The sequence below is a fragment of the Eleginops maclovinus genome, chromosome 5, assembly GCF_036324505.1.
Source record: "Eleginops maclovinus isolate JMC-PN-2008 ecotype Puerto Natales chromosome 5, JC_Emac_rtc_rv5, whole genome shotgun sequence".
Lineage (NCBI taxonomy): Eukaryota > Metazoa > Chordata > Actinopteri > Perciformes > Eleginopidae > Eleginops > Eleginops maclovinus.
In genome coordinates, this window is record NC_086353.1 from 904944 (window position 1) to 932675 (window position 27732).

The 27732-nt window shown below is 42.7% G+C and overlaps 2 protein-coding genes across 3 annotated transcripts; one reads left to right on the top strand and one right to left on the bottom strand.

Annotated features, from left to right (window-relative positions):
- Positions 1-1608: 1608 nt before the first annotated feature.
- LOC134864405 (uncharacterized) lies at positions 1609-27525 on the top strand. Its single transcript, XM_063883341.1, has 27 exons — positions 1609-1749; positions 3047-3394; positions 3506-3739; positions 3882-4211; positions 4413-4640; positions 5254-5520; positions 6064-6324; positions 6688-6769; positions 6840-6903; positions 10543-10718; positions 10840-10903; positions 18378-18415; positions 18493-18572; positions 19482-19829; positions 19922-20131; positions 20791-21051; positions 21400-21481; positions 21573-21633; positions 22032-22207; positions 22329-22377; positions 24332-24704; positions 24820-25032; positions 25281-25541; positions 26486-26606; positions 26715-26778; positions 26940-27034; positions 27133-27525. Exons 1-26 carry the CDS (start codon positions 1659-1661, stop codon positions 27021-27023), a joined length of 4566 nt encoding a protein of 1521 aa, XP_063739411.1. The 5' UTR covers positions 1609-1658; the 3' UTR covers positions 27024-27034; positions 27133-27525.
- LOC134864578 (carcinoembryonic antigen-related cell adhesion molecule 1-like) lies at positions 13475-17630 on the bottom strand. 2 transcript variants are annotated; one of them, XM_063883672.1, is made up of 9 exons: positions 16965-17630; positions 16808-16887; positions 15525-15875; positions 15217-15414; positions 14676-14936; positions 14413-14500; positions 14240-14294; positions 13922-14016; positions 13475-13823 (listed from the first exon to the last, which is right to left on the bottom strand). In XM_063883672.1, the coding sequence occupies exons 2-8, from the start codon at positions 16875-16877 to the stop codon at positions 13933-13935; spliced, it is 1107 nt and encodes a 368-aa protein (XP_063739742.1). In that variant the 5' UTR covers positions 16878-16887; positions 16965-17630; the 3' UTR covers positions 13475-13823; positions 13922-13932. The 2 variants fall into 2 exon arrangements, with proteins under 2 accessions (XP_063739742.1, XP_063739741.1); XM_063883671.1 differs by having other exon boundaries at positions 16808-16992.
- Positions 27526-27732: the final 207 nt, after the last annotated feature.

Below are 27732 nucleotides of genomic sequence, written 5' to 3' on the forward strand. Positions count from 1 at the left end.
TATCTAAACATGCAGATAGTTCATAATGAAGTTTGCTGCATGCTGTTTGATCAGTCTTCACATTTTAAAGTTTCTCTTTACTTAAAAGTGTCAGAATTGGGGGAAAGGACCCAGGCACAGAAGCAATAGAGGAGGCAGGAGTTCTAAGGTATAACAAAGGGCGAGCTTTCATTGAAAGAAAAGCTGAAAATAAAAATGTACAACGAAAGAAAAGTAATAAAAGAAAACAAAGACAAACCAGTGGAAAAGCTTCAGGTGGACGACCCGGGAGCAAGGCAGAGGCCCCAGAGACAGGGGCATAAGTCACGGCGGGGGAACTCTGGAGGATGGTTAGGAGTGCGACTGGAGGCCGCGGCGGGGACACTCCCGGGGCTGGGCTGGCAGACGGCGAGATGCCTCTGGAGGACGGGCCTTAGGGCGACAGAACCCGCGATGGGACCCCTCTGGAGGACGGCAGAAAGGCCGGCGTGGGCAGCAGTGGGATCCCGCTGAAGGGCGGCATGGAGGGCTGCGGGACCGCTTCGGAAGACCTGGAGTAGAAGGCGGTGGGACCACTGACGAGACAGGAGCTCGAGTCCGCAGGACATGAACTGGCGTCGGCGGGAGCCCCGAGGAAGCAGTTGATGGCGTCGGCAGGACCCTGGAGGGAGCAGGAACAGGTGTTGGCGGGACCCTGGCGGAACAGGGGACGGCGGGACCCCAACGGTGAAGGAACAGGTGTTGGCGGGAACCCCATCGGAACAGGTAGTGAAGGGACCCCCAAGGGAGCAGGTGTTGGTGGGACCCCCATCGGAACAGGTGATGGCAGGACCCCAACAGAGCAGAAGCAGGTGTTGGCAGGACCCCATAATAACAGGTGAGGACGGGACCCCCAACGGAGCAGGAGCAGGTGTTGGCAGGACCCCCATCGAAAGAAGTGATGGCAGGACCCCAACGGAGCAGGACGGCTGGACCCCGGCAGAACAGATCTCCACGGGACCCCAACCAGGACCGGAGCAGGTGAAGGCAGGACCCCCATCAGAGCAGGAACAGGTGATGCTGGAGTCGACAGGGCCGCCGGCAGGACAGGAGTAGCTGGAGTGGGCCGGACTGCAGCTGGAATCATGGCGTCTGGGCGCTGGCCTGGAATTGTCATTGAAGCCGGGGCAAGGGCAGTGTTACGTTTGATTTTCCATCCTCTCTTATAACTAATACTGTGCTCTTCATCCTGTTCAGTAAAACTGCCTCATGGTTCACAGGTGAATGCATCCCTGTTCCTGCACTACACCTGCAGACTGTGTGACGTCCTCAGTGCTCATAGAGAGGAACTGTTTTAGCCTCATCATTTTTAATCCTTTTTCAGGCTTTTTTCAGGAGTCAGTATACACAGCAAAGGGGGTCTTTAACCATAGTTCATTTAGTTTGAGAAAAGTTGATACTTTGTAAAACAACAACTCTTTATTGTGCAGAGGGTGTTTACTATGGTTTGTGTCATCATGCATATTAATAATCAAAAGAGGAAGTAAGTCTAGTCTTTCAGCAACCTGATATCCGTCTTCTGCTCATTGACGACAGAGGAAAGGCGTCTTTGAACACATCGTTCCTCCTTCACTGTAAGTAGAAACAGTTTATTGATGTGATGATTCTGTAAACCTCCTGTGTTCATTATTTAATCTGACATGTTTTATAGTCTCACAGAGATGAGAGGAGCAGCTATGAGTTTAACTGCAGCAGCGAGTGGATTAGTGGTCTTCCTGCTCTCTGTGTCAGGTACTGCACATCTACACTTACATTCAGCACATCAACAGAGGGGATTCTGGGGAAATGTGGGATGGGTAAAAGCAGGTGACAAGTGGGAATAAGTGGATCAGGGTTGGATGAAATGCAAACTTCCCAAATATCTTTAAAGATATATATTTTGTTGGATTTGTTGAAACACGTAGATCAGCAGAGTTTGTTTTAAAGTTGTTATTTAGTGTTACTTGTGATGGATATTCAGAAACCATCTTTCCTGTGTTGGTCAGCGTCGATTCCACTTGTCTTTTGCATAAAATATCTTTGTTCAAATAACTTTTACACGCTGTAAACTGAGAATATTGTTCATGTATGACTGTTCCCTCCTCACCGTGTGAAAACATTTGCTTTGTTATTTTTCTAAGATGACCCTGGTTATAAAAATGCTCTTTGTGTTCATTAAGTGTTACTGTTTTTAAAGGGACATTTCCTCACACTTCATTACATTATCTCTCAACTTCTCTTATGTCGCCATACCTCTGCACCGAACCCTCCTAGTTCCTTCTCTGCTCTCTGATCTCAGTGTGATATTTCCACACTCTGACTTTAAAGCAGTCTTCTCCTTTTATCTGTATATCAGACAGAAGCTGCTCACTCCTCAGTGTTCTGCATTTTTTTTTTTTAATGTTCACACTTAACTCGGCAGCAACCTGACCACAGAGTGAACAGTGAAGAAACTCAAGAGAATCACACACTATTCTAAATAATATGATCCCTAAAAAAGCACTTTTAATGTTTATTAAGGCCTTTCCCTATCGCTGAGTACACTGACTATATGTATAAACTAAGCTCACTCAATGCGTTTGAGTTCTGTTTTGCCTGGTTTAGTTCAGAAATAACCAACAGAAGTAATGAAGTATAATTTTCAGCAGTTTTAAAGTGTCTGAGTAGGAATTAAGATGCAAGTTTAATGTGCTCTTCTGCTCTTTCACAGAAAAGGTGTGTAGAATGTTAAATGTTTGTTGAAGAATAATTGGCACTTTTTAAAAACGTTTTACATTAAATAGACCCGATCTAAAACACATAAAGTAGGAGTTATTCCTGTGTCATACTGCTGCAGTACAATGATATATACTGTAGGATACAATTCTGTATTCAAAATAAGTTGTAGTTAGATCCTGTAGATGAGATATCATCTGATAGAGAACTTTGAAACTTGTTCGGGTAACATTTCCTCAAATCATATTGGTATTACCATCCTGTTTGTCTCATTAACTGATTAACCCAAAGTCATTCACTGTAATCCTAGTTTCTGATGTGATCTGTGTTTCAGTGGTTCAGGGTCAGGATGTCTGGGGAGTGACTTACTCTTCTACTGAGATCTGTGCAGTGAAAGGATCAACAGTGGAGATAAACTGCAGCTACACATACCCATCTACAGTGAGAGGTGGTGTTAACACAGTAGAGAAAACATTCTGGTTTACTAAACAGAAAGGTGGTGAACCTGTAGATCTGAGAACTGACTCAGAGTATGCAGGTCGTGTAGAGACTCTCTGTGGAAACAACACCTGCACTCTGAGAATCAGAAACCTGAGAGAGAGAGACTCAGCTCAGTACAGGTTCAGGATCAAAACAAACCAAGACGCTTATGTTGGTGATCCAGTCACTCTGTCTGTCCCAGGTAATACTTTGTCTGTAACTCTGTAAGTTAGCTCAACATTTGGTCAGCACTGCAGTGAATGTCAGTGCATCTATGTACAATGACAGTTCAGTCTAAACTGTTTGTTTACAGATCCAGGTATCCAGGTGAAGGTGAGCAAAACAAGTTCCTGCTATGGAGACTGTATACAGGCAGACCTGGAGTGTGTCCGCGGTTGTCTTCCAACTTCTCGTCGTTCCTACATCTGGTACAAGGATGGACAGAAAATAGCGAAGGATGCAAAATCTTTTAATGACTATTTCTATCCTAAAGAAAGCTATGCCTGTGCTGTTAAAGGATATGAGAATGTCCCCTCTCCTTCAGTGTGTGAGTTCACTTACAGTCTTCCACAAACATGATGCTGAACCTTAGTACATAACAGGGAGACCCCGCCCACAGCAATACAACCAGCCTTGAGTGATGGCGATTACATTCCCATAATAATTTAACCAAAGATATTTATGTTCAGGTGTTAATGGTGGAGTCTGCAATACTGTGACTTACAGTGAGAGAAGCATCTGTGCCTTCAAAGGATCATCAGTGGACATTTCCTGCACGTACAGTAGTAATGAAGACCATGTTAAATCTAAATTCTGGTTCAGACCTGAGCGTAGTCATCAGGACCTTAGTGAAGACTCCCAGTATAGAGAACGTGTTCAGGTTCTTTCACCAAGGAGAGAATCCACTCTGAGGATCTCTGACCTGAGAGACTCAGATTCAGCTCAGTATCTCTTCACATTCAAAACAGCAAGCTCTGAATGGGGGAGGGATTTACCTGGAACCACTCTGACTGTCACAGGTACTGATCAACACACTGATGTAAATACACAGTACACCTGAAAATACTGGAAGTGTTGATGTCTGTGTAAACACTATTGGATGAATAGGAACTATTGCTCTTCTCTATTTCTGGGCGGTTGTGTTAATGTGTATGTACATTTATCATCATTTGTTATTTCAGACCTTTAGCTATACTATTGTTTCCCGCTCTAATGTCCAGCTCTCCAGGTGCAGGTGATCAGAGCAAAGGTCTACACCTATTCTACTGAGGCAGAGCTGAAGTGTCACAGCTCCTGCAGTCCGGCTGGTTCCCTGTACTACGTCTGGTTCAAGAACGGAGAGACAATCATGACCACGGGGATATCTTCTTATGAAGGACTGTTTCATCCCAGAGACAACATCTCTTGTGCTCTGAAAGGACATGAAGACTTCCCCTCTCCTGCAGTGTGTGAGTTTACTCAAACACACACTGATATTATGTATAACGTCCTGGAGTCTTTCTGAATTACAGTAATTTCATTTTTATCTAGACCAACTTGCAATTAGTGAATAGAACCATGAGGATGACAACTATCCTACAAGCACATTAGCTTTCTATCACTCAGCAAAGCCACGTTATTTATGTTATTAGAGATGAATATAAAGAGTCACGTATTAACATTATGTTAACACCTGGGGGTTTATTTGCAAATCATAACTAGGAATTGATCTACCAGCTGAGAAATGAAGAGGATACCTCCCAAAAGAGCGCACAACAAAAAGCTCATGAGTGTAGTACGGGGTGTGGCTATAATGTGAAAGCACAATGATTGACATTGAGAGACAGGAGAATGGCAGCCAAGCTGTCCTCCCTGCTGGACAATGTGTCCCACTCCCCTCCAGGACACCCTGTCCACACTGTGCAGCTCCTTTAGTAACAGGCTGCTTCACCTGCAGGGTCTCATGGAGAGATACAGCAGGTCCTTCCTTCCTGCAGGGGACAGTTTATTAAAGTAAAGTCAATCATGGGAGATAACATGTTTTAATATCTGAAATACTTTCCATTTCCACTTCTCCTCCAGATGCTCCAAAGCTCCCCTCTGTGTCAGTGAGTCCCTCTGCTGAGATAGAGGAGGGCAGTTCAGTGACTCTGACCTGTAGCAGTGATGCTAACCCAGCAGCTAACTACACCTGGTACAAGAAGAGTCCAAATGCACACTTTTCTCATGTCAATGAAGGACCGATTCTTGTCCTCAGCTCGATCAATTCCTCTGATTCTGTACAGCATTACTGTACAGCTGAGAACAAGCTGGGGAAGACATCTAGAGATATCTCCATTGATGTGAAATGTGAGTGAAACATTGTTTGAAAGCTCTAATCTGTACAGTCTTTGCATGAGAATATTTCAAGGCTCATAACTATTTTCTCCAGCTCACATTCACAGTCTGCTACATCTGCTCAGGTACTCCAAAGCTTCTCTCTGAGTCAGTGAGACTTTCTGCTGAAATACAGCTACGGCATTTTACAATGGTCTCTGCAATAACACACTCCTGCCACAGTCCTGCCAATGTGAAGGAGAGGCTGAATACATTATCAGGAGGAGGAATTATGAGGTGGAGTTAAAGCCAGCCTCAGTAACAGCAATCCAACGAGGGATTCTCATGGTCAGGAATAATATAGGAGGTTTAGACTGTTTATAGACGGCCATTAAACAGTACTGTAAATTATTATAAATGAAACCACACGAGGCGAGAGAAATGTTCTCTGTAGCTCTGCCTGCTGCCAGGAACAAACCATCTCTAGATGTTCAGATGCTCCCACACACACAACTATTACTCATTTCAATGTGTGTATCCATCCTCATGTTCTTTCATTTGTGTCATTTTTTCCAGATGCTCCAAAGCTCCCCTCTGTGTCAGTGAGTCCCTCTGCTGAGATAGAGGAGGGCAGTTCAGTGACTCTGACCTGTAGCAGTGATGCTAACCCAGCAGCTAACTACACCTGGTACAAGGAGGATGAAGACTCTCCAAAAGCTTCAGGACAGATCTTCACCATCACTGACTTCAGAGCTGAACACAGTGGGAATTATTCCTGTGAAGCCCAGAACAAGTTAGGACGTAGTAACTCCACTTTATATCTGACTGTTGGGACAGGTGAGTTTTATGCGTTCATCTTAAACCACAAACCTATCAGCTGGTTTGTTTTCAGTCACATTGTCTGTGTAGGAGGCTGAGAAAGGAATATTTTTTCCAATGACCTTTTGTGGATCAGGATAGGGGTCCTTTTGTTTTCTTTCCAAGGAAATAATTACCCTGAAGTTCCAGATTCAGTATAGGGTGCAGTCATTCCCTGTGCAGAGTGAGCATTGTGTCTGTTTTGTGAAGCTAATGGAAAACACCTGTGCCTTCAGGCTGAGAGATAATCCACCGGTACTGAGAAGGTACCCCTAGGGGTCCTTGTCCCCCCATCAGAGAAACTCTGCTGTATGAACTGTTCTCTGTTGGTCTGTTTCTCAGCATCATGGAAGCTACCAGCTGTTGTAACAATCCCTGTTGTTCTCCTGGCTGTCATCTCTCTCTCTGTCTTCCTGTGGATCAGGTGAGCAGATCTGTTCATCTTAATCTTAGTCTGTTAGTCAGAACTAAAACATGTCTAATGTATTTCTAAGCAGAAGAAAGAGCGCTTCCAGGGATTCATCTGAACCTGCAGAGAGAGCGGACAACAGGGAGGAGGTGAGAGTCTCATTGTCTTTAAGGGATTCTTAATCGCTGCTCTTTTACATCCTTTCTCAAAAGTTAAGTTTGATCTCAATCTCTTTGATTCTCCTCTGAGAGGTGAGTACATTCCTAGAACATCCAGAAGTTCTCCTACCTTTTGTCCTTTAATCTTTTCTGTCATACAGCATCATGTTGATGAAGCAGGGATATTTAATCATTACCACAGCTGCTGTTGCTTTGGCCTGTTCTGTGCTGGCTGCAATCCTCTGTAAATGAAGTAAGATGGCACCAAGGATGGCTGCCGTGTCTCGAGCTCCTCAACAACTCCACATCTTAGTGTTTTTATTGTTTTACTTTGTTGGTTGTTTTTAACTTTTTTTGCAACATGCAAACCGCCCAAGCGAGCCCTATCATCCAATATGATAGAGAACATCTTTTACACATCAGGTCGCTGGTGGACAGCAATAATCCACGACGACCTGCAAACAATGGAGAGTCTCCGTGTTTACCTGCTGGAGCTCTACCTGTGGAGCGCAGGAGGAAGAGACCACGAGGTTCCCGGGCCGGGGTCCTGGTCAGGCTGAGGAAACGTGAAAACAGGCCTCCTCTACCGAGTTTACTTCTGGCAAATGTCCAATCCCTGGATAATAAGCTGGACGAACTCCGTAGCAGGGTGGCATTTCAACGGGACATTAAGACCTGTAATGTTTTGGTTTTCACGGAGACTTGGCTCGACCCCACGATACCGGACGCCGCCATTGCTTCCACACGGATTCTCCATTCATCGCCAGGACCGGACAATAAACTCAGGGAAGAGCAAGGGAGGAGGTGTCTGCTTCATGATTAACAACAAGCTGGTGCTCAGATGTGGAGATCATTTCTTCGGACTGTTCTCCCAGCCTAGAGCACATCATGATCGGATGCCGGCCTTTTTATCTGCCGAGGGAGTTCACATCTGTTGTTCTAACAGCAGTGTATGTTCCGCCGCACGCTGACAACAACACAGCGCTGGAGGAGCTGTATGGGATTATCGACAGGACAGAGACTTCTCGGCCAGAGGCCGCATTTATTGTGGCCGGGGATTTTAACAGAGCCAACATGAAGAAAGTCCTGCCGAAATACTATCAGCACGTCAGCTGCCCCACGCGCGGTGGAAATACACTGGACCATGTTTACACTCCTTTCCGGCATGGATATAAAGCCCTCCCCCGCCCCCCCTTCGGCAAGTCAGACCACATATCTCTTCTTCTGCTCCCCGTTTACCGGCAGAGACTGAAGAGGGACCGACCTGTGACAAGGACAGTGCAGCGTTGGTCCGAGCAGTCTGACTCTGCTCTCCGCCACTGCTTTGGCATCACGGAGTGGTGTGTGTTTGAGGAGGACGATATAAACACACACACTGACGCGGTCATTTGCTACATCGGCAAATGCATCGATGACGTCGTGCCGCGGATTACTGTACGGACATTCCCAAATGAGAAGCCCTGGATAAACGGCGAGGTCCGAGCTAAACTTAAAGCACGGGCCATCGCGCACAGCGGCGGTGATTTGGATGAGTACAGGAATTCCAGGTATGCACTCCGGAGAGCTATTAGCAGTGCGAAAAGACAATACAGGGACAAGGTGGAGTCGAACTACAAGGGCTCCAACGCCAGAAATATGTGGTCTGGACTAAAAACAATAACAGACTACAAAAGGACAACGAGTGGTGCTGAGGAAGTGTCTGCATCTCTCCCAGATGAACTGAACACATTTTATGCACGCTTTGAGAAGCCCCCGGCTGTGGAGGCACAGAAGGCCCAGGATCCCTGCTCACTGGTTTTAACCAGTGCAGATGTGTGTAGATCTCTGAAAAGGATCAACACACACAGGGCTCCTGGACCTGATGGCATCCCTGGCCGTGCTCTCAAGGTGTGTGCAGTTCAGCTGGCAGATGTGTTCACAGACATGTTCAATAGGTCACTGCTCCAGTCTGTAGTCCCCACATGTTTTAAAGAGTCCATCATTGTCCCTGTCCCCAAAAAGACAAAACCCATCTGCCTCAATGACTACCGCCCAGTTGCACTCACCTCCATCATCATGAAGTGCTTTGAGCGGTTAGTCAAAACTTTTATCACCTCCTCCCTCCCTGACTCACTGGACCCCCTGCAGTTTGCCTACAGAGCAAACAGGTCCACGGATGATGCCATCTCCCTCACCCTCCACACTGCCCTCTCCCACCTGGACCAGAGGAACACTTATGTGAGAATGCTGTTCATTGACTACAGTTCAGCATTCAACACCATTGTGCCCTCCAAGCTCATCATTAAGCTCAGGGACCTTGGGCTCAACAGCGCCCTCTGTGACTGGATCATGAGCTTCCTAACGGGCAGATCCCAGGCAGTGCGGATGGGGAACATCACATCCTCCACCTTGACCCTCAACACCGGAGCCCCTCAGGGTTGTGTGCTCAGCCCTCTCCTCTACTCCCTGTTCACGCACGACTGCGTGGCCACACACAGCTCCAACACCATCATCAAGTTTGCTGACGACACGACCGTCATCGGCCTGATCACAGACGGCGACGAGACGGCGTACAGAGAGGAGGTCAGAGCCCTGACATCTTGGTGCCAGGACAACAACCTCCATCTCAACGTCAGCAAAACAAAGGAGCTGATTGTGGACTACAGGAAGAGGCAGAGAGAGGCACACACACCCATCACCATCGACGGGACTCCTGTGGAGAGAGTCAGCAGCTTCAGGTTCCTCGGGGTTAACATCAGTGAGGACCTGACATGGACACATCACACCAGGGTCATATCCAAGACGGCTCGACAGCGGCTCTTCTTCCTCCGCAGGCTGCGGAAGTTCAACATGGACTCCAGGATACTCTGCAACTTCTACAGGTGCACCATCGAGAGTATCCTGACTGGCTGCATCACCGCCTGGTATGGCAGTTGCACCGCCCTCAACCGTAAGACTCTACAGAGGGTGGTGAAAACTGCTCAGCACATCACCAGGACGGAGCTGCCATCCATGGAGGACCTCTACACCCAGCGGTGTAGGAAGAAGGCCGTAGGATATTAAAGGACCCCCATCACCCCAGCAACAATCTGTTCTGTCTGCTGCCGTCTGGCAGACGGTACCGCAGCATCCGGACCAAGACCACCAGACTCAGAGACAGTTTTATACCACAGGCTATAAGACTGCTGAACTCCTGAGCTGTGTGAATGTCTACTCACATCTGTTTATAGTACACACATACATATATATATTATACACATCTGCCATACATATCTGTTTATAGTACACATATCTATATATTGTACATATCTGCCATATACATCTGTTATACATAATATATGCATCTGTCCATACCTCCTCATTCAACAGTGTAAAGTATTTAAATACTCTCAATGTATTCCACATATGTATATATTTCACATCCTCAAATCTTTATTGTTGTTATTGTAAATATTCTTCTCTCTTTTTGCACTATTTTATTTATCTTCTTTGCACCATGTATGTTGAGTTGTTGGAGGAGCATGGGACATAAGATTTTCATTGCCAACATATACGTTGTATCTGCTGTGCATATGACCAATGAAACCTTGAAACCTTGAAACCTAATTATGAATGTAAAATGTGAAGCTGAAAGTGTTTTTATCCCTGCAGCCTCTACCTGATCAGCCGGAGGAGCAGGGTGACCTTCAGTATGCCACCGTTCACTTCTCCAACAGCCGAGCAGAACCTCTGTACTCCAACATGAGAGCAGATCAGCCCCTCAGACACACGGAGCAACAGGAAGTCCCGGAGTACGCTGCCGTCAAGTTCAAGAGTGCTGCCCCGAGGTGAGCAGCTCCTCACACAGGAACATAAACTCACTACAAGATTAAAATGACTTCACTTTGAAATGAACTCATTGCTTTTGCCTGAGTATTATTATTAAGAATGACATCATTTATCTCTCAGGCCCAGAGGGCAGGACTCTGCAGAGGACCCAGCTGCGTTGTACAGCACGGTCAACAAATCCCACTGAACACAGCAGGCGATGCATGTTCTATATCTCTATGATTCTTTTACAGTCACATCTGTAATTTCCAGGTTCATTTAGATTTGTTTTAAATACATATAGGATGTGCTTCACCAAGATTGTGCCTTAGAAACAATTGTATATCTCAGAGAAACTTACATTTATACATTCAACATCAACGTTAAGCTTGTTTCTTTTACTCTGATTGGTTCAGCTGCATTAGATATGAAACACAGAGTCTTTTTATTCACATTATTAAAAAAAGGCTCACTGCAGTACTGCAAAGTGCCACTAGTGGAAAGTATTTGAAGACTTAATGCATTGGTTTGTAAATATAACTTTAACCTGATATTTGGGCGGGTCCACTGAGATGTGAGGATGGGGGGAGGTCTGTGTTATTACCTTACAGAAATCTATCCTGCAGAGGGGGGAGGGTCATTCATATTATACATATTGTTAAAATATATATATTATTATTACAATTATTATTAATATCATTATTCATTTCAGTATATAATTAACTCTATGGATATTACAATTTATTTCTATTATTATTATTATTTTATTGTTGTAACAACTATTTATTTATATTTTAAATAATTATATTATATTTCTCATTTTCATTGTTGATATTTACTATTTTTCTTTAAATATATTTGTATTATTATTATTGTTCTTGTTTTCCACTGCCAGCTCTTTTTGTTGGAAAGCTGCAAATATTACGGAGATATCTCAACACCTACTCGGTTGATTGCCGTATAATTTAGTTCATGTACATATATTATCTCACAGGTTATTTTGAAGGATATTATATTCATTACATTTTTTTATATTTTATGTTCTAATCAATATCCTTTCATTAAGTACAAATACTATTGCTTTTGAAAAGTTCATTGGTTTTGCAAAGGAACCTCCGTTAGTGTATCCAGCTGCAGTTCCATCCTGCTGCCACTAGGGCTCAGTAAAGTATTTCACTGATAGAAAACCCTTTTCCAAGAGCCTGTGAACTTTCCCTTTGTGTGGGTACGGTCATTTTCCCCCACGTTCTTTGTCTTTCTTTTTACCAGCTCCATTATTCACATTTGATAGAGTTACATTTTGTAGATTTTTAGGTATATAACCATAACAGCTCATTACAATAGTGTATCCTTCTTCCTTTGTTATAACTGTTAGTATTGCTCTGTTCTTTTGCTCTGTATATCATGTGTTTAGATTATCCTTGTGCTGGTCTGAATTGATTTGAGTTAATACAAAATATGTCCATACCAGTGCCATTACCTGTGATGTCAAAATAAAACAGCTGCACGTGTCCGCTTAAAATAATAAAGCTGCAGTGAGTAAAGTGTCACACTGAGTGAGTGGAGTGTGTGACCACAGCACACACAGTCCTGCTCTTCACTGACAGAAACATTGATGGCTAAGCTTCAGTTCGTGCTGCAGGTTGTAGTCTGACACAGACACATGGATTTTTGAACTTCTTAACACTCACTTTCTCCTTGACTTTTAATTAAACAGCCCCTGTTAAAATATGGAATGTAAAACTAAAACGGTTCCTTCATGATAAAAAGTTGTGATGACATTATGAATGCATGCACTGTGTAAAGTGAAGTTGCAAACTTTCTATTCTTCCTCTGAGAATTGAGTTCATTTGGGCATTGTGGAGATTCATTCACAGAACATTGAAGTAGAATTTTGGGGTTGAAGGATTAAAGGGAGGGAATGAAGAAGGAATGTAGAAAGGTAGGGATGAAGGAAGGAAGTCATGAAGAGAAGTAGAAAAAGGAGGGATGTTTAGATGAAGGCTCGTGGGGAATGGGATATGGGGTTCAGTAATGAGTTAGGGAAGGAGGGTTAAAGGGATATAGAGGTGAATGTTCAAATGAGGGAAGGATGACGGGATGAAGGGAGGGGGTGGTGAAAGGGATACATGAGTGTACACAGGAGGAAGGTATGAAGGGTTAAGGATGTAGTAAGGAAGTGAATAGGGATGGAGGAAAGATTGTATGAAGGGATGTTGGGGTCAAATTTGTGTTGGTAGGGATGGGTGAAGGGAATCAGGGAGGGATGAGGGGAGGTAGTGATGAAGGGAAGAGGATCTTGGGGAGGAATGACCGTGGGGATGAAGGTTAGAAGAGACGTAGAAAGGGATGAATGAGTGTATACAGGATAAAGGGAGCAAGGCATGAAGATTAAACACAAGTGCATGTTCTTCTTAATAAACTGCTCTTCTCGCTGCTTTGTATACTATAATACTTCATTCTGACCTTATGTTGGCTAACCATGAGTCAGATTGACAACACATGAAGGGAGGTTACAGAGGTACTGCCCATACTTAGTAGATGAGAAGGAGGGGCAGGACCTTCCACACTTAAGAGCCAGTTCAGTCTTTGTTCCAGACTCTGGACGCTAGCAAAGGTTTCTACTAGTGAGCTTATTTTAGTTTCAGTGTGAACAAATCCAAACTGTAACTGGAGTCAAATGTGATGCTTTTAGTCTCTCTCAGCAGCACAGATATAAACCAAGACACTGATCAGGATTTAAAGAAGGTTATTTATTATGTAGAAAATTCAAAAGGATAAAATGCACAAGAACACTTATCATAGACTTCTGTATTATCACAGATTCTACAGATAATAAAATAAGCATGCATACTTAAAGCAGTATGTTACAGCACCTGACCATCAGCTGCTCTGAACAATAAGTCATGTCTGACACCTCGACATGATTCAGTTCAAGCTGCCAGCAGCACATTCTGCTAGACGTCCATGCTGCTGACTCCTACCTGCTGCTGCTACTGAACACTGACTATAAAACATATTGGGAGTTGAAGGTGAATGTATCCACCTCCCCCACATCCTGCACAGCCTCGCTCTCATCAGGGATATTTCAATGTCCTTCTTCTTGGTGTCCATCAGGTGAGCATCTGAAGAAAATCACAGGAGATTTTGTGTAAAGTTACAGCTGGAACTGTGACTCTACATGTGGAGTGGGCCTGTTGTATCTGATGCAGGAGGCTCTCACCTGACTGGACTTCACACCATGTCTTCCTGCTCCTCTGGGTCTTCTGTCTGTGCTGCAGTGTGAGAGACGTCCTCATACTCAGGAACAGAGTCCAACTGATGGAGAGAGCAGACAGAGGGAGGCTCTTAATCATGAAACTGTATATATTATGAGATACAATCAAACATGTATTATATTCTGAAGAAAACTCGTTGATGTCATTGTTTTAAAACCAAAAGCATTACTGGTTTCCACTCAGCAAGTTGTCTTTAAAACACAGGTTCACTTAACTCCTCTTCTTTAAATCATTTATGGGACAATGTATAACCTCTTTCTCACCTCTATCTCTTCAGGTGTATGTGCTCCAGTGCTGGATCTAACAGCTTTGTTCTTCCTGGATTAACAACAACAACAACAACACCAACAAGTGCAGAATTCATGACAGTGAAAGAGAGGATGTTAGAAGATAATAAATACATGTTGAGTGAACTGATGGATTTCTCGTGTTGTACCTCTTCCACAGACTCAGGAGAAACACAGGAATCAGAATCAAGACCCCCAGAGTCGTCCTGATGATATTCACCATCATTCTTGAACTCCCTAGAAAGAGGAATACATGTGTGATACGTCTCACTACTAGATTTATGAATCACTTTGTCAGTGTCATCCACCTCTGACACCATGGAGGGTCCTCCCTGAACACTGACATGTTTAATATGCATGGGTTGCTGCATATTACAATGAGGATCAGGTCTGGTGAATGTGGAGAACTCACCTGTTCCAACAGTCAGATGTAAGGTGGAGTTACTACGTCCTAACTTGTTCTGGGCTTCACAGGAATAACTCCCACTGTGTTCAGCTCTGAAGTCAGTGATGGTGAAGATCTGTCCTGAAGCTTTTGGAGAGTCTTCATTCTCCTTGTACCAGGTGTAGTTAGCTGCTGGGTTAGCATCACTGCTACAGGTCAGAGTCACTGAACTGCCCTCCTCTATCTCAGCAGAGGGACTCACTGACACAGAGGGGAGCTTTGGAGCATCTGGAGGAGATCATTCATCTTCAAGATTCGATTTTGTTATGACACATGATTGACTATTTTAGAATGTAAGTAATCTATAATGAAGTTCAATGAGATGTTCAATCATAGCTTCCTGCTTATGGAGACAGCCACTAAAAAGGCTTTTTTTATTATAAGCAAATAAATATTTGTCATCTATTTTTCAGCAAAGTGGATCAGGAGAGAAATATTACCAACAGAGTTCAGTATAACACGCCACCAGATGATTTGATGTCAATAGAAGTCTTTGGCGTAAACTCACACACTGGAGGAGAGGGGAAGTCCTCATGTCCCTTTAAAGCACAGGAATAACTGTCTCCATTGTTCTGGTGTTCTGTATGATAAGATGTTTGTCCCTGAATTATTTGTCCGTTCTTGTACCAGATGTATGAAGGATTAGAAGAATGAGGACATCTGCTCTGACAATACAGCCTGTTTGATGGTGATGTGACCTGGAGATCTGGATTTATGAAGGAACAGGAATGTTCTTTGAGACAAACATGCATAAAAATACATTTATATAATGTACAGACATTTAGAAATAATTAACTTAACATTTAAAATGGTTACCTGTGACAGACAAAGTGACTCCTGGTGAACCCTCAAAGCCTTCTTGGTTTGTTTTGAACTTGAACCTGTACTGAGCTGAGTCGCTCTCTCTCAGGTTTCTGATTCTCAGAGTGCAGATGTTGTTTTTACAGAGAGTCTCTACACGACCTGCATACTCTGAGTCTGTTCTCAGATCTACAGGTTCACCATCTTTCTGTTTAGTAAACCAGAATGTTTTCTCTACTGTGTTAACACCACCTCTCCATCTAGATGGGTATGTGTATCTGCAGTTTATCTCCACTGTTGATCCTTTCACTGCACAGATCTCAGTAGAAGAGTAAGTCACTCCCCAGACATCCTGACCCTGAACCACTGAAACACAGAGCACATCAGAAACTAGAATCAGAATGAAGGACTTAATTTAACAACAGTTAATAAGACAAAGTGTTTTCAAATGTCTCGTGCTGTTCATAAGTCAACACATAGTTTAAGAAGATACATTTTACACAATCATTATTTTAGAGTTATGTCTGAATTAAACCTGAAAGACTTTGAACATATAGTTTTCACTCAGTTTTTCAAAGTCAGTGCTGTCAAAGATTGAAGAGTCCTTAATATACATTAACAGAGAATAATGAGGGGTCTTATTCATTTGCATAGTGTGTGACTCTCATGTCCAGTTCCCTCTCTGTTCACTCTGTGGTCAGGTTGCTGCTGAGTTAAGTGTGAAAAACACTGAGGTGTGAGCAGCTTGAGATACAGATAAGAAAAAGAAGAAGACTTCTTTTAACTCAGAGCGGGGGAACTAGCAGGGTTTGCTGCAGAGGTCTGGCGACATAAGAGAAGTTGAAACTCAGTATGAAATGACTAGTCTCAAAATGTCCTCAAAAACAGTAAAACTTAATGAAAACGACGAGCATTTTTATAACCAGGGTCACCTTAGAAATATAACAAAGACAAACAGTCATACATGAACAATATTCTCAGTTTACACCGTGTAAAAGTTACTTGAACAAAGATATTTTACGCAAAAGACAAGTGGAATCGACGCTGACCAACACAGGAAAGATGGTTTCTGAATATCCATCACAAGTAACACTAAATAACAACTTTAAAACAAACTCTGCTGATCTACGTGTTTCAACAAATCCAACAAAATATATATCTTTAAAGATATTTGGGAAGTTTGCATTTCATCCAACCCTGATCCACTTATTCACACATGTGACCTGCTTTTACCCATCCCACATTTCCCCAGAATCCCCTCTGTTGATGTGCTGAATGTAAGTGTAGATGTGCAGTACCTGACACAGAGAGCAGGAAGACCACTAATCCACTCGCTGCTGCAGTTAAACTCATAGCTGCTCCTCTCATCTCTGTGAGACTATAAAACATGTCAGATTAAATAATGAACACAGGAGGTTTACAGAATCATCACATCAATAAACTGTTTCTACTTACAGTGAAGGAGGAACGATGTGTTCAAAGACGCCTTTCCTCTGTCGTCATGAGCAGAAGACGGATATCAGGCTGCTGAAAGACTAGATTTACTTCCTCTTTGATCATTAATATGCATGATGACACAAACCACAGTAAACACCCTCTGCACAATAAAGAGTTGTTGTTTTACAAAGTATAAACTTTTCTCAAACTAAATGAACTATGGTTAAAGACCCCCTTTGCTGCGTGTATACTACTGACTCCTGAAAAAAGCCTGAAAAAGGATTAAAAATGATGAGGCTAAAACAGTTCCTCTCTATGAGCACTGAGGACGTCACACAGTCTGCAGGTGTAGTGCAGGAACAGGGATGCATTCACCTGTGAACCATGAGGCAGTTTTACTGAACAGGATGAAGAGCACAGTATTAGTTATAAGAGAGGATGGAAAATGCCATATCATTGTTCTTGGTTTGTTTCTTATCTCTGTGGTCAGGTTGCTTCAGTTCAGAAATGCAGAACTATGAGACGTGGGAACTTACAGGCCTGCCAACATGAACACCTCACACATGGACTGGTAGCACACACACTGTTTGATATGATGATGTTGATTAGAAAACTATAGTCTAATGACTTTAGCTTGTTTAGGTGGATCAGTTGGAAAAGCTGTGTGCAGAGATGTCTTACTTTTTAAGTAAAGAGAAACTTTAAAATGTGAAAACTGATCAAACAGCATGCAGCAAACTTCATTATGAACTATCTGCATGTTTAGATACCACTGGAGGTGAGAGAGGTAATAGGTGTTTCTGTAGTCTGGGTGACCTGACCCTTTAAAGCAGACAGTGGAGGGAGCACTCAGAGTGATGAAGCCTGAATGTGTCACACTTAGGATTCACCACTGGAGGTCAGTGAAACATCAGGTACTGAATCAGTGAGTTCTGGGTGGGATGACTGATTAATAAGTAGACATGCTCATTCTAACTATAGTTCTGCATTTCTGAACTGAAGCAGCCTGACCACAGAGATAAGAAACAAACCAAGAACAATGATATGGCATTTTCCATCCTCTCTTATAACTAATACTGTGCTCTTCATCCTGTTCAGTAAAACTGCCTCATGGTTCACAGGTGAATGCATCCCTGTTCCTGCACTACACCTGCAGACTGTGTGACGTCCTCAGTGCTCATAGAGAGGAACTGTTTTAGCCTCATCATTTTTAATCCTTTTTCAGGCTTTTTTCAGGAGTCAGTATACGCAGCAAAGGGGGTCTTTAACCATAGTTCATTTAGTTTGAGAAAAGTTGATACTTTGTAAAACAACAACTCTTTATTGTGCAGAGGGTGTTTACTGTGGTTTGTGTCAACATGCATATGAATGATCAAAGAGGAAGTAAATCTTTCAACAGCCTGATATCCGTCTTCTGCTCATTGACGACAGAGGAAAGGCGTCTTTGAACACATCGTTCCTCCTTCACTGTAAGTAGAAACAGTTTATTGATGTGATGATTCTGTAAACCTCCTGTGTTCATTATTTAATCTGACATGTTTTATAGTCTCACAGAGATGAGAGGAGCAGCTATGAGTTTAACTGCAGCAGCGAGTGGATTAGTGGTCTTCCTGCTCTCTGTGTCAGGTACTGCACATCTACACTTACATTCATCACATCAACAGAGGGGTTTCTGGGGAAATGTGGGATGGGTAAAAGCAGCTCACATGTGGGAATAAGTAGATCTGAGTTTTGAGGAGTGCAAACTTCACAGAAGCAATGCAAATAAAGTGTGTATAGAATTTGGAAACATCTCCAAATGTTGAGTTTTTTAGTGACACTTGTAGTGGATATTGGGAAGGTGTGTCCCTGTGTCGGTCAACACACTTTTCTGTTGTCTTTTGCATAAAGTAACTGTGCACAAATTAATAAACACTTTACATACTGTCTCTCAAGCTCTCTTATGTCGCAATACCTCTGCACCAAATGCTGTTCGTTCCTGTTTCTAATCTCTGACATCAGTGCTTTATTTCCTCTGAGTTGATAGCAAACCTCTGCCTATGACTTATCTGTATATCAGAGAGAGGCCGCTCACATCTCAGTGACCTGCATTTAAGTCCTCAGCACCCTGACCAGAGAGGGAACAGAGAACTGAGCAAGAAAAGCACAGACTTGTATAATTAATATGATCCCTCATCATTAATTGATGATGTAAAATTAAAAAAAATACTCTTTTAAGGCAATTCCTTGACATTTCGTTTGATTAATTGGGCTAAAGCTCAAAATACAGGACTAGGAAATATTCCTGCGTCCCTACAATGATAAACTCTGATAAATATGTCATCAGATTCTCCTTTTCAGTTCAGCTCTAGTTCATAAATAAAGATGAAGACGTTTCTATGACAATGACTGCTGATAATGGGAGATGGAAAAGCTTCTCCTGGTTACATTTACCCCAAATTCATTTTTATAGTGTATTCCACCTTGTCTACATAGATAATTATTTATATGATTAATTAACTTTGGATCTAGTTTCTGATGTGCTCTGTGTTTCAGTGGTTCAGGGTCAGCGTGGCTGGGGAGTGACTTACTCTTCTACTGAGATCTGTGCAGTGAAAGGATCAACAGTGGAGATAAACTGCAGCTACACATACCCATCTAGATGGAGAGGTGGTGTTAACACAGTAGAGAACACATTCTGGTTTATTAAACAGAAAGATGTTGAAACTGTATATGTGACCACAGACTCAGAGTATGCAGGTCGTGTAGAGACTCTCTGTGGAAACAACACCTGCACTCTGAGAATCAGAAACCTGACAGAGAGCGACTCAGCTCAGTACTGGTTCAGGTTCAAAACAAACCAAGATGCATACTCGGGTCTTCCAGTCACTTTGTCCATCACAGGTATCTGAAAATGTCCTCATTAAACATTTAACATGTTATTTTAGTTTCTATACATAAACATGACTGATGTTTGTTTTGTATTCTTTCTTCAGATCTCCAGGTGAAGGTGAGCAGACCACAGTCTGATCTTAACCTGCGGTGTCTCAGCAGTTGTCCACCTGGTCATACTTCCTACATCTGGTTCAAGAACGGACAGAAAGTAAAGGAAGACACATCTCCTGATGCAGACTTCAGTTATGATTCTGCAGACAGTTACTCCTGTGCTTTAAAGGGATATGAGGACTCCCCGACTCCTTCAGTGTGTGAGTTTACTTACAGTCTTCCACCAGAACTCTGAGGCCATCAGCAGAATTGTCCATAGACACTGACCCAGGATCATTTCCTGTGTCTTCTGAACGCAGCACTGCTGAACTGTTTGAGTCTCTATGATGTTTATGGGCTACAGATTCTGTTTGATTTAAAAGAACAGCTGCAGTCTAAAGAGTAAAGGACAATTCTGTGAAATGACACCAAGACATGTAGAGACCAATATACAGGGCTCTCATTATCTTTGGATATAGTGATATTTTTTCAGAGAGTAGCATGCATGCTTACCAAAGCATTATGTTCACAATGCCAGTTTTCTTTCAGCGAAACGCCACACAGTCATAAAACAGCTTGTCTCTGTTCCACACACACATGATTCTTATTACCTGAAGCTTACCTTTATGCAGATCCTAATTCCCACCTCTGGTCAATGTCAAAGCTGCATGTGTTTACATTCATCATGAGCTTTAGTTAAGGAGAAAAGACCAATAAATAAAAACATCATTGAGAATTCAACAGTATATTTACAGGTCTTAGTATTTGGTAATACAGAAGTAACTAAAGTTCCACTTTCTAAAAAACTATTATGAATTTATAATATGTTCCACTTGAAAACTCATCTTGAAATGAAATGTCTTCGTGTTTTCTCCTCCAGATGCTCCAAAGCTCCCCTCTGTGTCAGTGAGTCCCTCTGCTGAGATAGAGGAGGGCAGTTCAGTGAATCTGACCTGTAGCAGTGATGCTAACCCAGCAGCTAACTACACCTGGTACAAGAAGGATGAAGACTCTCCAAAAGCTTCAGGACAGAACTTCACCATCACTGACTTCAGAGCTGAACACAGTGGGAATTATTCCTGTGAAGCCCAGAACAAGTTAGGACGTAAAAACTCCACCTTATATCTGACTGTTGGAACAGGTATGTTTTATGCATGCAGCATGTGTGTTTTCAGTCACATCCTCTGGATAGAAGGCAGCAATAAGAAACCTGCTTTCTTATTTGTATCAATGGCCTTGATTTGTTCAATTAAAAAACAGGTTCCTCATTCAACACTTTATCAGGAACACATCTGCATTCATTGCAGCACACTATCATTGAATATAAGATGCTTTTTATAAACTGTTTTGAATAAATGTGTAATTTATCATGCAAGAAAAATAAACCTCACACACCCCCTGCAGTACTCCCCAGTACCCCTAGGGGTCCTTGTCCCCCCATCAGAGAAACTCTGCTGTATGAACTGTTCTCTGTTGGTCTGTTTCTCAGCATCATGGAAGCTACCAGCTGCTGTAACAATCCCTGTTGTTCTCCTGGCTGTCATCTCTCTCTCTGTCTTCCTGTGGATCAGGTGAGCAGATCTGTTCATCTTAACCGTTGTTTGTTAAATCATTGAAAGTCAGTTTGTCAGAATTAATTTTTTAATATAATTTCCTAACCAGAAGAAAGAGGGCTTCCAGGGACTCGTGTGAGACTGCAGAGAGACCGGACAACAGGGAAGAGGTGAGAATAGAAACATATGTAATTATTACAAAAGAGAACATATTACCTTCAGTTTATACTGAGGAGTATCTCATGGTATTTAAGGGTTCTAGAAAATGTATCTGACAGAGAAACACCTCTTGCTGCTCTTTTACATCCTTTCTCAAAAGTTAAGTTTGATCTCAATCTCTTTGATTCTCCTCTGAGAGGTGAGTACATTCCTAGAACATCCAGAAGTTCTCCTACCTTTTGTCCTTTAATCTTTTCTGTCATACAGCATCATGTTGATGAAGCAGGGATATGTAATCATTACCACAGCTGCTGTTGCTTTGGCCTGTTCTGTGCTGGCTGCAATCCTCTGTAAATGAGGTACTTATGAATGTAAAAATGTGAAGCTGAAAGTGTTTTTATCCCTGCAGCCTCTACCTGATCAGCCGGAGGAGCAGGGTGACCTTCAGTATGCCACCGTTCACTTCTCCAACAGCCGAGCAGAACCTCTGTACTCCAACATGAGAGCAGCTCAGCCCCTCAGACACACGGAGCAACAGGAAGTCCCGGAGTACGCTGCCGTCAAGTTCAAGAGTGCTGCCCCGAGGTGAGCAGCTCCTCACACAGGAACATAAACTCACTACAAGATTAAAATGACTTCACTTTGAAATGAACTCATTGCTTTTGCCTGAGTATTATTATTAAGAATGACATCATTTATCTCTCAGGCCCAGAGGGCAGGACTCTGCAGAGGACCCAGCTGCGTTGTACAGCACGGTCAACAAATCCCACTGAACACAGCAGGCGATGCATGTTCTATATCTCTATGATTCTTTTACAGTCACATCTGTAATTTCCAGGTTCATTTAGATTTGTTTTAAATAATTATATTATATTTCTCATTTTCATTGTTGATATTTACTATTTTTCTTTAAATATATTTGTATTATTATTATAGTTCTTGTTTTCCACTGCCAGCTCTTTTTGTTGTACAGCTGCAAATATTACGGAGATATCTCAACACCTACTCGGTTGATTGCCATATAATTTTGTTCATGTACATATATTATCTCACAGGTTATTTTGAAGGATATTATATTCATTACATTTCTTTATATTTTATGTTCTAATCAATATCCTTTCATTAAGTACAAATATTGCTTTTGAAAAGTTAATTGGTTTTGCAAAGGAACCTCCGTTAGTGTATCCAGCTGCAGTTCCATCCTGCTGCCACTAGGGCTCAGTAAAGTATTTCACTGATAGAAAACTCTTTTCCAAGAGCCTGTGAACTTTCCCTTTGTGTGGGTACGGTCATTTCCCCCACGTTCTTTGTCTTTCTTTTTACCAGCTCCATTGTTCACATTTGATAGAGTTACATTTTGTAGATTTTTAGGTATATAACCATAACAGCTCATTACAATAGTGTATCCTTCTTCCTTTGTTATAACTGTTAGTATTACTCTGTTCTGTTGCTCTGTATATCATGTGTTTAGATTATCCTTGTGCTGGTCTGAATTGATTTGAGTTAATACAAAATATGTCCATACCAGTGCCATTACCTGTGATGTCAAAATAAAACAGCTGCACGTGTCCGCTTAAAATAATAAAGCTGCAGTGAGTAAAGTGTCACACTGAGTGAGTGGAGTGTGTGACCACAGCACACACAGTCCTGCTCTTCACTGCACATTGTGGTCTCACAGAGGAACATGCATCAGCTGATGTAGCTGCAGTTTCACACTGCTGCCACTAGGTTGTAGTAAAGAGGTTTTTAATATGGGTTGTTATTGTTAACTATCAAACCTCCAGAGTTCTTTCAATTGAAGTGTGAAGTGTGTGACCACAGCACACATAGTCCTGCTCTTCACTGACAGAAACATTGATGGCTAAGCTTCAGTTCGTGCTGCAGGTTGTAGTCTGACACAGACACATGGATTTTTGAACTTCTTAACACTCACTTTCTCCTTGACTTTTTATTAAACAGCCCCTGTTAAAATATGGAATGTAAAACTAAAACGGTTCCTTCATGATAAAAAGTTGTGCTGACATTATGAATGCATGCACAGTGTAAAGTGAAGTTGCAAACTTTCTATTCTTCCTCTGAGAATTGAGTTCATTTGTGCATTATGGAGATTCATTCACAGAACATTGAAGTAGAATTTTGGCTGCTTTAAAAAAAGGAAGAGTTTAGAAGTACATTTCTCTTGTTAGTCTTTGTCGGTGTTGAGGATACAAGTTTACCACAAAACGGGTCTCTTTCTACGAACCGTGCAACCTATACTAATACTGTGAAGAGGAAGGAAGCGGTGTTTTTACCCACCTGACTGCGTCACATTGTAACTCTCGAGCCCACTGAGGGACGTTAAGGTTTGAGACAACTTCCTTTAACTTTATGTAGAGGTCTCTGTGAAGACTGAAGCCACACGGAGACGAGAGGCGCAGCTATGAGTTTAACAGCGAGTGGATTTGCTGTCTTCCTTCTCTCTTTCTCAGGTAATCTATATCCACATTTATTCAGAGCAGCTTTACATGGGATTTGGTGAGGGATATGAACACCTGATTAAATGACTTTCTCCAGTTAATCACGAGTTAAATAGATGCATGTTCTTTTTATGCAACGACTGCTGCTAATTGTATCGTGAGGCTTGTCCAGGCTACAGTTTTTCCACATCATATTGGTAGTATGATCCTGTTCTCATGAATAGATTCTTTACCTATTCATTCCTTCTGATTGATGCTCTGTGTTTCAGTGGTTCAGGGTCAGAATGGCTGGGAAGTGACGTACACTCCTGCTGAGATCTGTGCATTTAAAGGATCAACAGTGGAGATGAGCTGCAGCTACACATACCCATCCATATGGAAATACCAGGTTATCACAGTAGAGAAAACATTCTGGTTTACTCAACTGAAGGGTGGTGTATTTGTGGATCTGAACACAGACTCAGAGTATGCAGGTCGTGTTGAGGATCTCTGTGAAAACAACATCTGCACTCTGAGAATCTCTGACCTCAGAGAGAGCGACTCAGCTCAGTACAAGTTCAGGTTTGAAACCAACCATGAGCATGGAACATATACTGGTTTACCTGGAGTCACCTTGTCTGTGCCAGGTAACAATTTCATTATTTGTTTTTACTAAGAAAACCTGAAAACAATATATTTATTTGCATTTATCTTGAAAGCTTGGTCCATCACAACATTCCTGTTACTTCATTGCAAATCCAGATCTTCAGGTGCAGGTGCGCAGATCGGATACAACCAGGTCAGAGCTTAGGTGTCGGAGCAGTTGTCCTATCCCTGGTTATCCTTCCTACATCTGGTACAGGAACGGAGAGAAAATTCAGACAGGAACCTTTTCTTTTGCAGTTGACTTTGATCCTACAGACAGCTATTCCTGCGCTGTAAACGGACATGAGAATCACCGTTCTCCCCCAGTGTGTGAGTTCCCTCCACGGTCGCACAGCGGTATTATTTACAGAGACAAAACGCCTTAAGAGTAAAAGCAAATTCAGTTTGATGTAGTGATGCAACATTTTGACATTGAGAACACAAATTAATAAAAATGTGCTGCTGGATTTAACTTGTGAAAGCTTCAGGACATGTGAGAGCTAGCATAATAATGTAAATAGTCAACTGTCTATGATACCATAATCTAAACTTATCCAAACATTAATGATCTCCACCAGATGCTCCAAAGCTCCCCTCTGTGTCAGTGAGTCCCTCTGCTGAGATAGAGGAGGGCAGTTCAGTGACTCTGACCTGTAGCAGTGATGCTAACCCAGCAGCTAACTACACCTGGTACAAGGAGAATGAAGACTCTCCAAAAGCTTCAGGACAGATCTTCAACATCACTGACTTCAGAGCTGAACACAGTGGGAGTTATTCCTGTGAAGCCCAGAACATATTAGGACACCGTAATACCACCTTACATCTACTTGTTGTGGCAGGTACGTCCATCCATTTATCGCTCAAACAGCTTATCTGTAACGGAGCTGCGGCTCTGCTCCGAGTCCCTCCTGCACGACTTATTTCGGTCATGGAACAAAGATGGAAGTAGACTGAGTGCTATGCGTTCTGGCTCAGCTCAAGTATCGTGGTGGATTAAACACTGTGATACTTAATCTCACGAACAGAGATGGGATGGCTCTTAGTAGTGAACCCCCTTAACCAATATTTCCGCAGCACCTCCCAAAGTATCTCACTGTGAACCCAGTCATATGCTTTCTCCAAATCCACATAACCCATGAGGACCAGATAGGCGTACTCCCATGCCCAGAGTAAAAAGCTGGTCCGTTGTTCCATGACTAGACGAGAATCTGCATAGTTCATCCTCAATCCGAGGTTCGACTTTGGGCAGGTACCTCCTTTCAAGCAACTTAGAGTAAACTTTTCTGGGTAGTTTAATGCCTCTGAAATAACACACACCCCTTTTTGATCTGGTCTGCCACTCCTTCTGTACTGTCCCCAACTTTCGTTGGCAAGACGGGTCAACCATGAGTCCCTCAACAACAAGAGCTGTCAGCATTTCTGGAGAGATTCCATCAACACCTGGGGATTTGTCACAGTTGAGTTGTTTAACTACCTGAGTGACCTGCTCCGGAGAGATTGATGGTAATCCCCATCATCCTTCAGCTTTGCCTCTACCATAGAGCGAGATATTGTGGGGTTCATGAGTTCCTGAAATGTTCCTTCCAACCTCTGTCACCCTATATGTTTCCCTGGTTCCCCCTTATAAGCTGGCAGACTGTTTTCCCAAACTGCTTTGATGCCGACTGAAAGTCCTTCTCCATGTCTTCTTGGAGCTCCTTCCACCCCCGTTACTTTGCCTCTGCCATGGCTGCACTATCTGATGCAGCAACAATAAAAACGTCAGTGTTCTCTATGGTTTCAGAGCTGGATGACACATCTGTGTTAATGATTCCAGAACATTCAACGATGATGGTGAATATCATCCGGATAGCTCTGGGGGTCTTGATTCTGATTCCTGTGTTTCTCCTGAGTCTGTGGGCAAGGTACAACAATAGAAATCCATCAGTTTATTCATTTCATTTTTATTTAAACCCTTTATGACATCATTACGTTTAGTTGTTATGAATTATAGTCTGTATTTGCTGTTGTAGGCAATCCAGTAAAAATGAAACTTGGCGCTCCACCACTGAAGCACATGAACCTGTGGAGATAGAGGTGAGAGAGAGAGGACCTATTGACGAAACGTCCACCATGTCACTGTTATATTTCATCAAGTGTTCTACTTTTAAACATGATTTAATACATTTTTGACAACATCTTCACAAAAAGAGTAGTTCCACGAATGAGAGCCTCCCTCTGTCTGCTCTCTCCATCAGTTGGACTCTGTTCCTAAGTATGAGGACGTCTCTCACACTGCAGCACAGACAGAAGACCCAGAGGAGCAGGAAGACATGGTGTGAAGTCCAGTCAGGTGAGAGCCTCCTGCATCAGATACAACAGGCCCACTCCACATGTAGAGTCACAGTTCCAGCTGTAACTTTACACAAAGTCTCCTGTGATTTTCTTCAGATGCTCACCTGATGGACACCAAGAAGAAGGACATTGAAATATCCCTGATGAGAGCGAGGCTGTGCAGGATGTGGGGGAGGTGGATACATTCACCTTCAACTCCCAATATGTTTTATAGTCAGTGTTCAGTAGCAGCAGCAGGTAGGAGTCAGCAGCATGGACGTCTAGCAGAATGTGCTGCTGGCAGCTTGAACTGAATCATGTCGAGGTGTCAGACATGACTTATTGTTCAGAGCAGCTGATGGTCAGGTGCTGTAACATACTGCTTTAAGTATGCATGCTTATTTTATTATCTGTAGAATCTGTGATAATACAGAAGTCTATGATAAGTGTTCTTGTGCATTTTATCATTTTGAATTTTCTACATAATAAATAACCTTCTTTAAATCCTGATCAGTGTCTTGGTTTATATCTGTGCTGCTGAGAGAGACTAAAAGCATCACATTTGACTCCAGTTACAGTTTGGATTTGTTCACACTGAAACTAAAATAAGCTCACTAGTAGAAACCTTTGCTAGCGTCCAGAGTCTGGAACAAAGACTGAACTGGCTCTTTAAGTGTGGAAGGTCCTGCCCCTCCTTCTCATCTACTAAGTATGGGC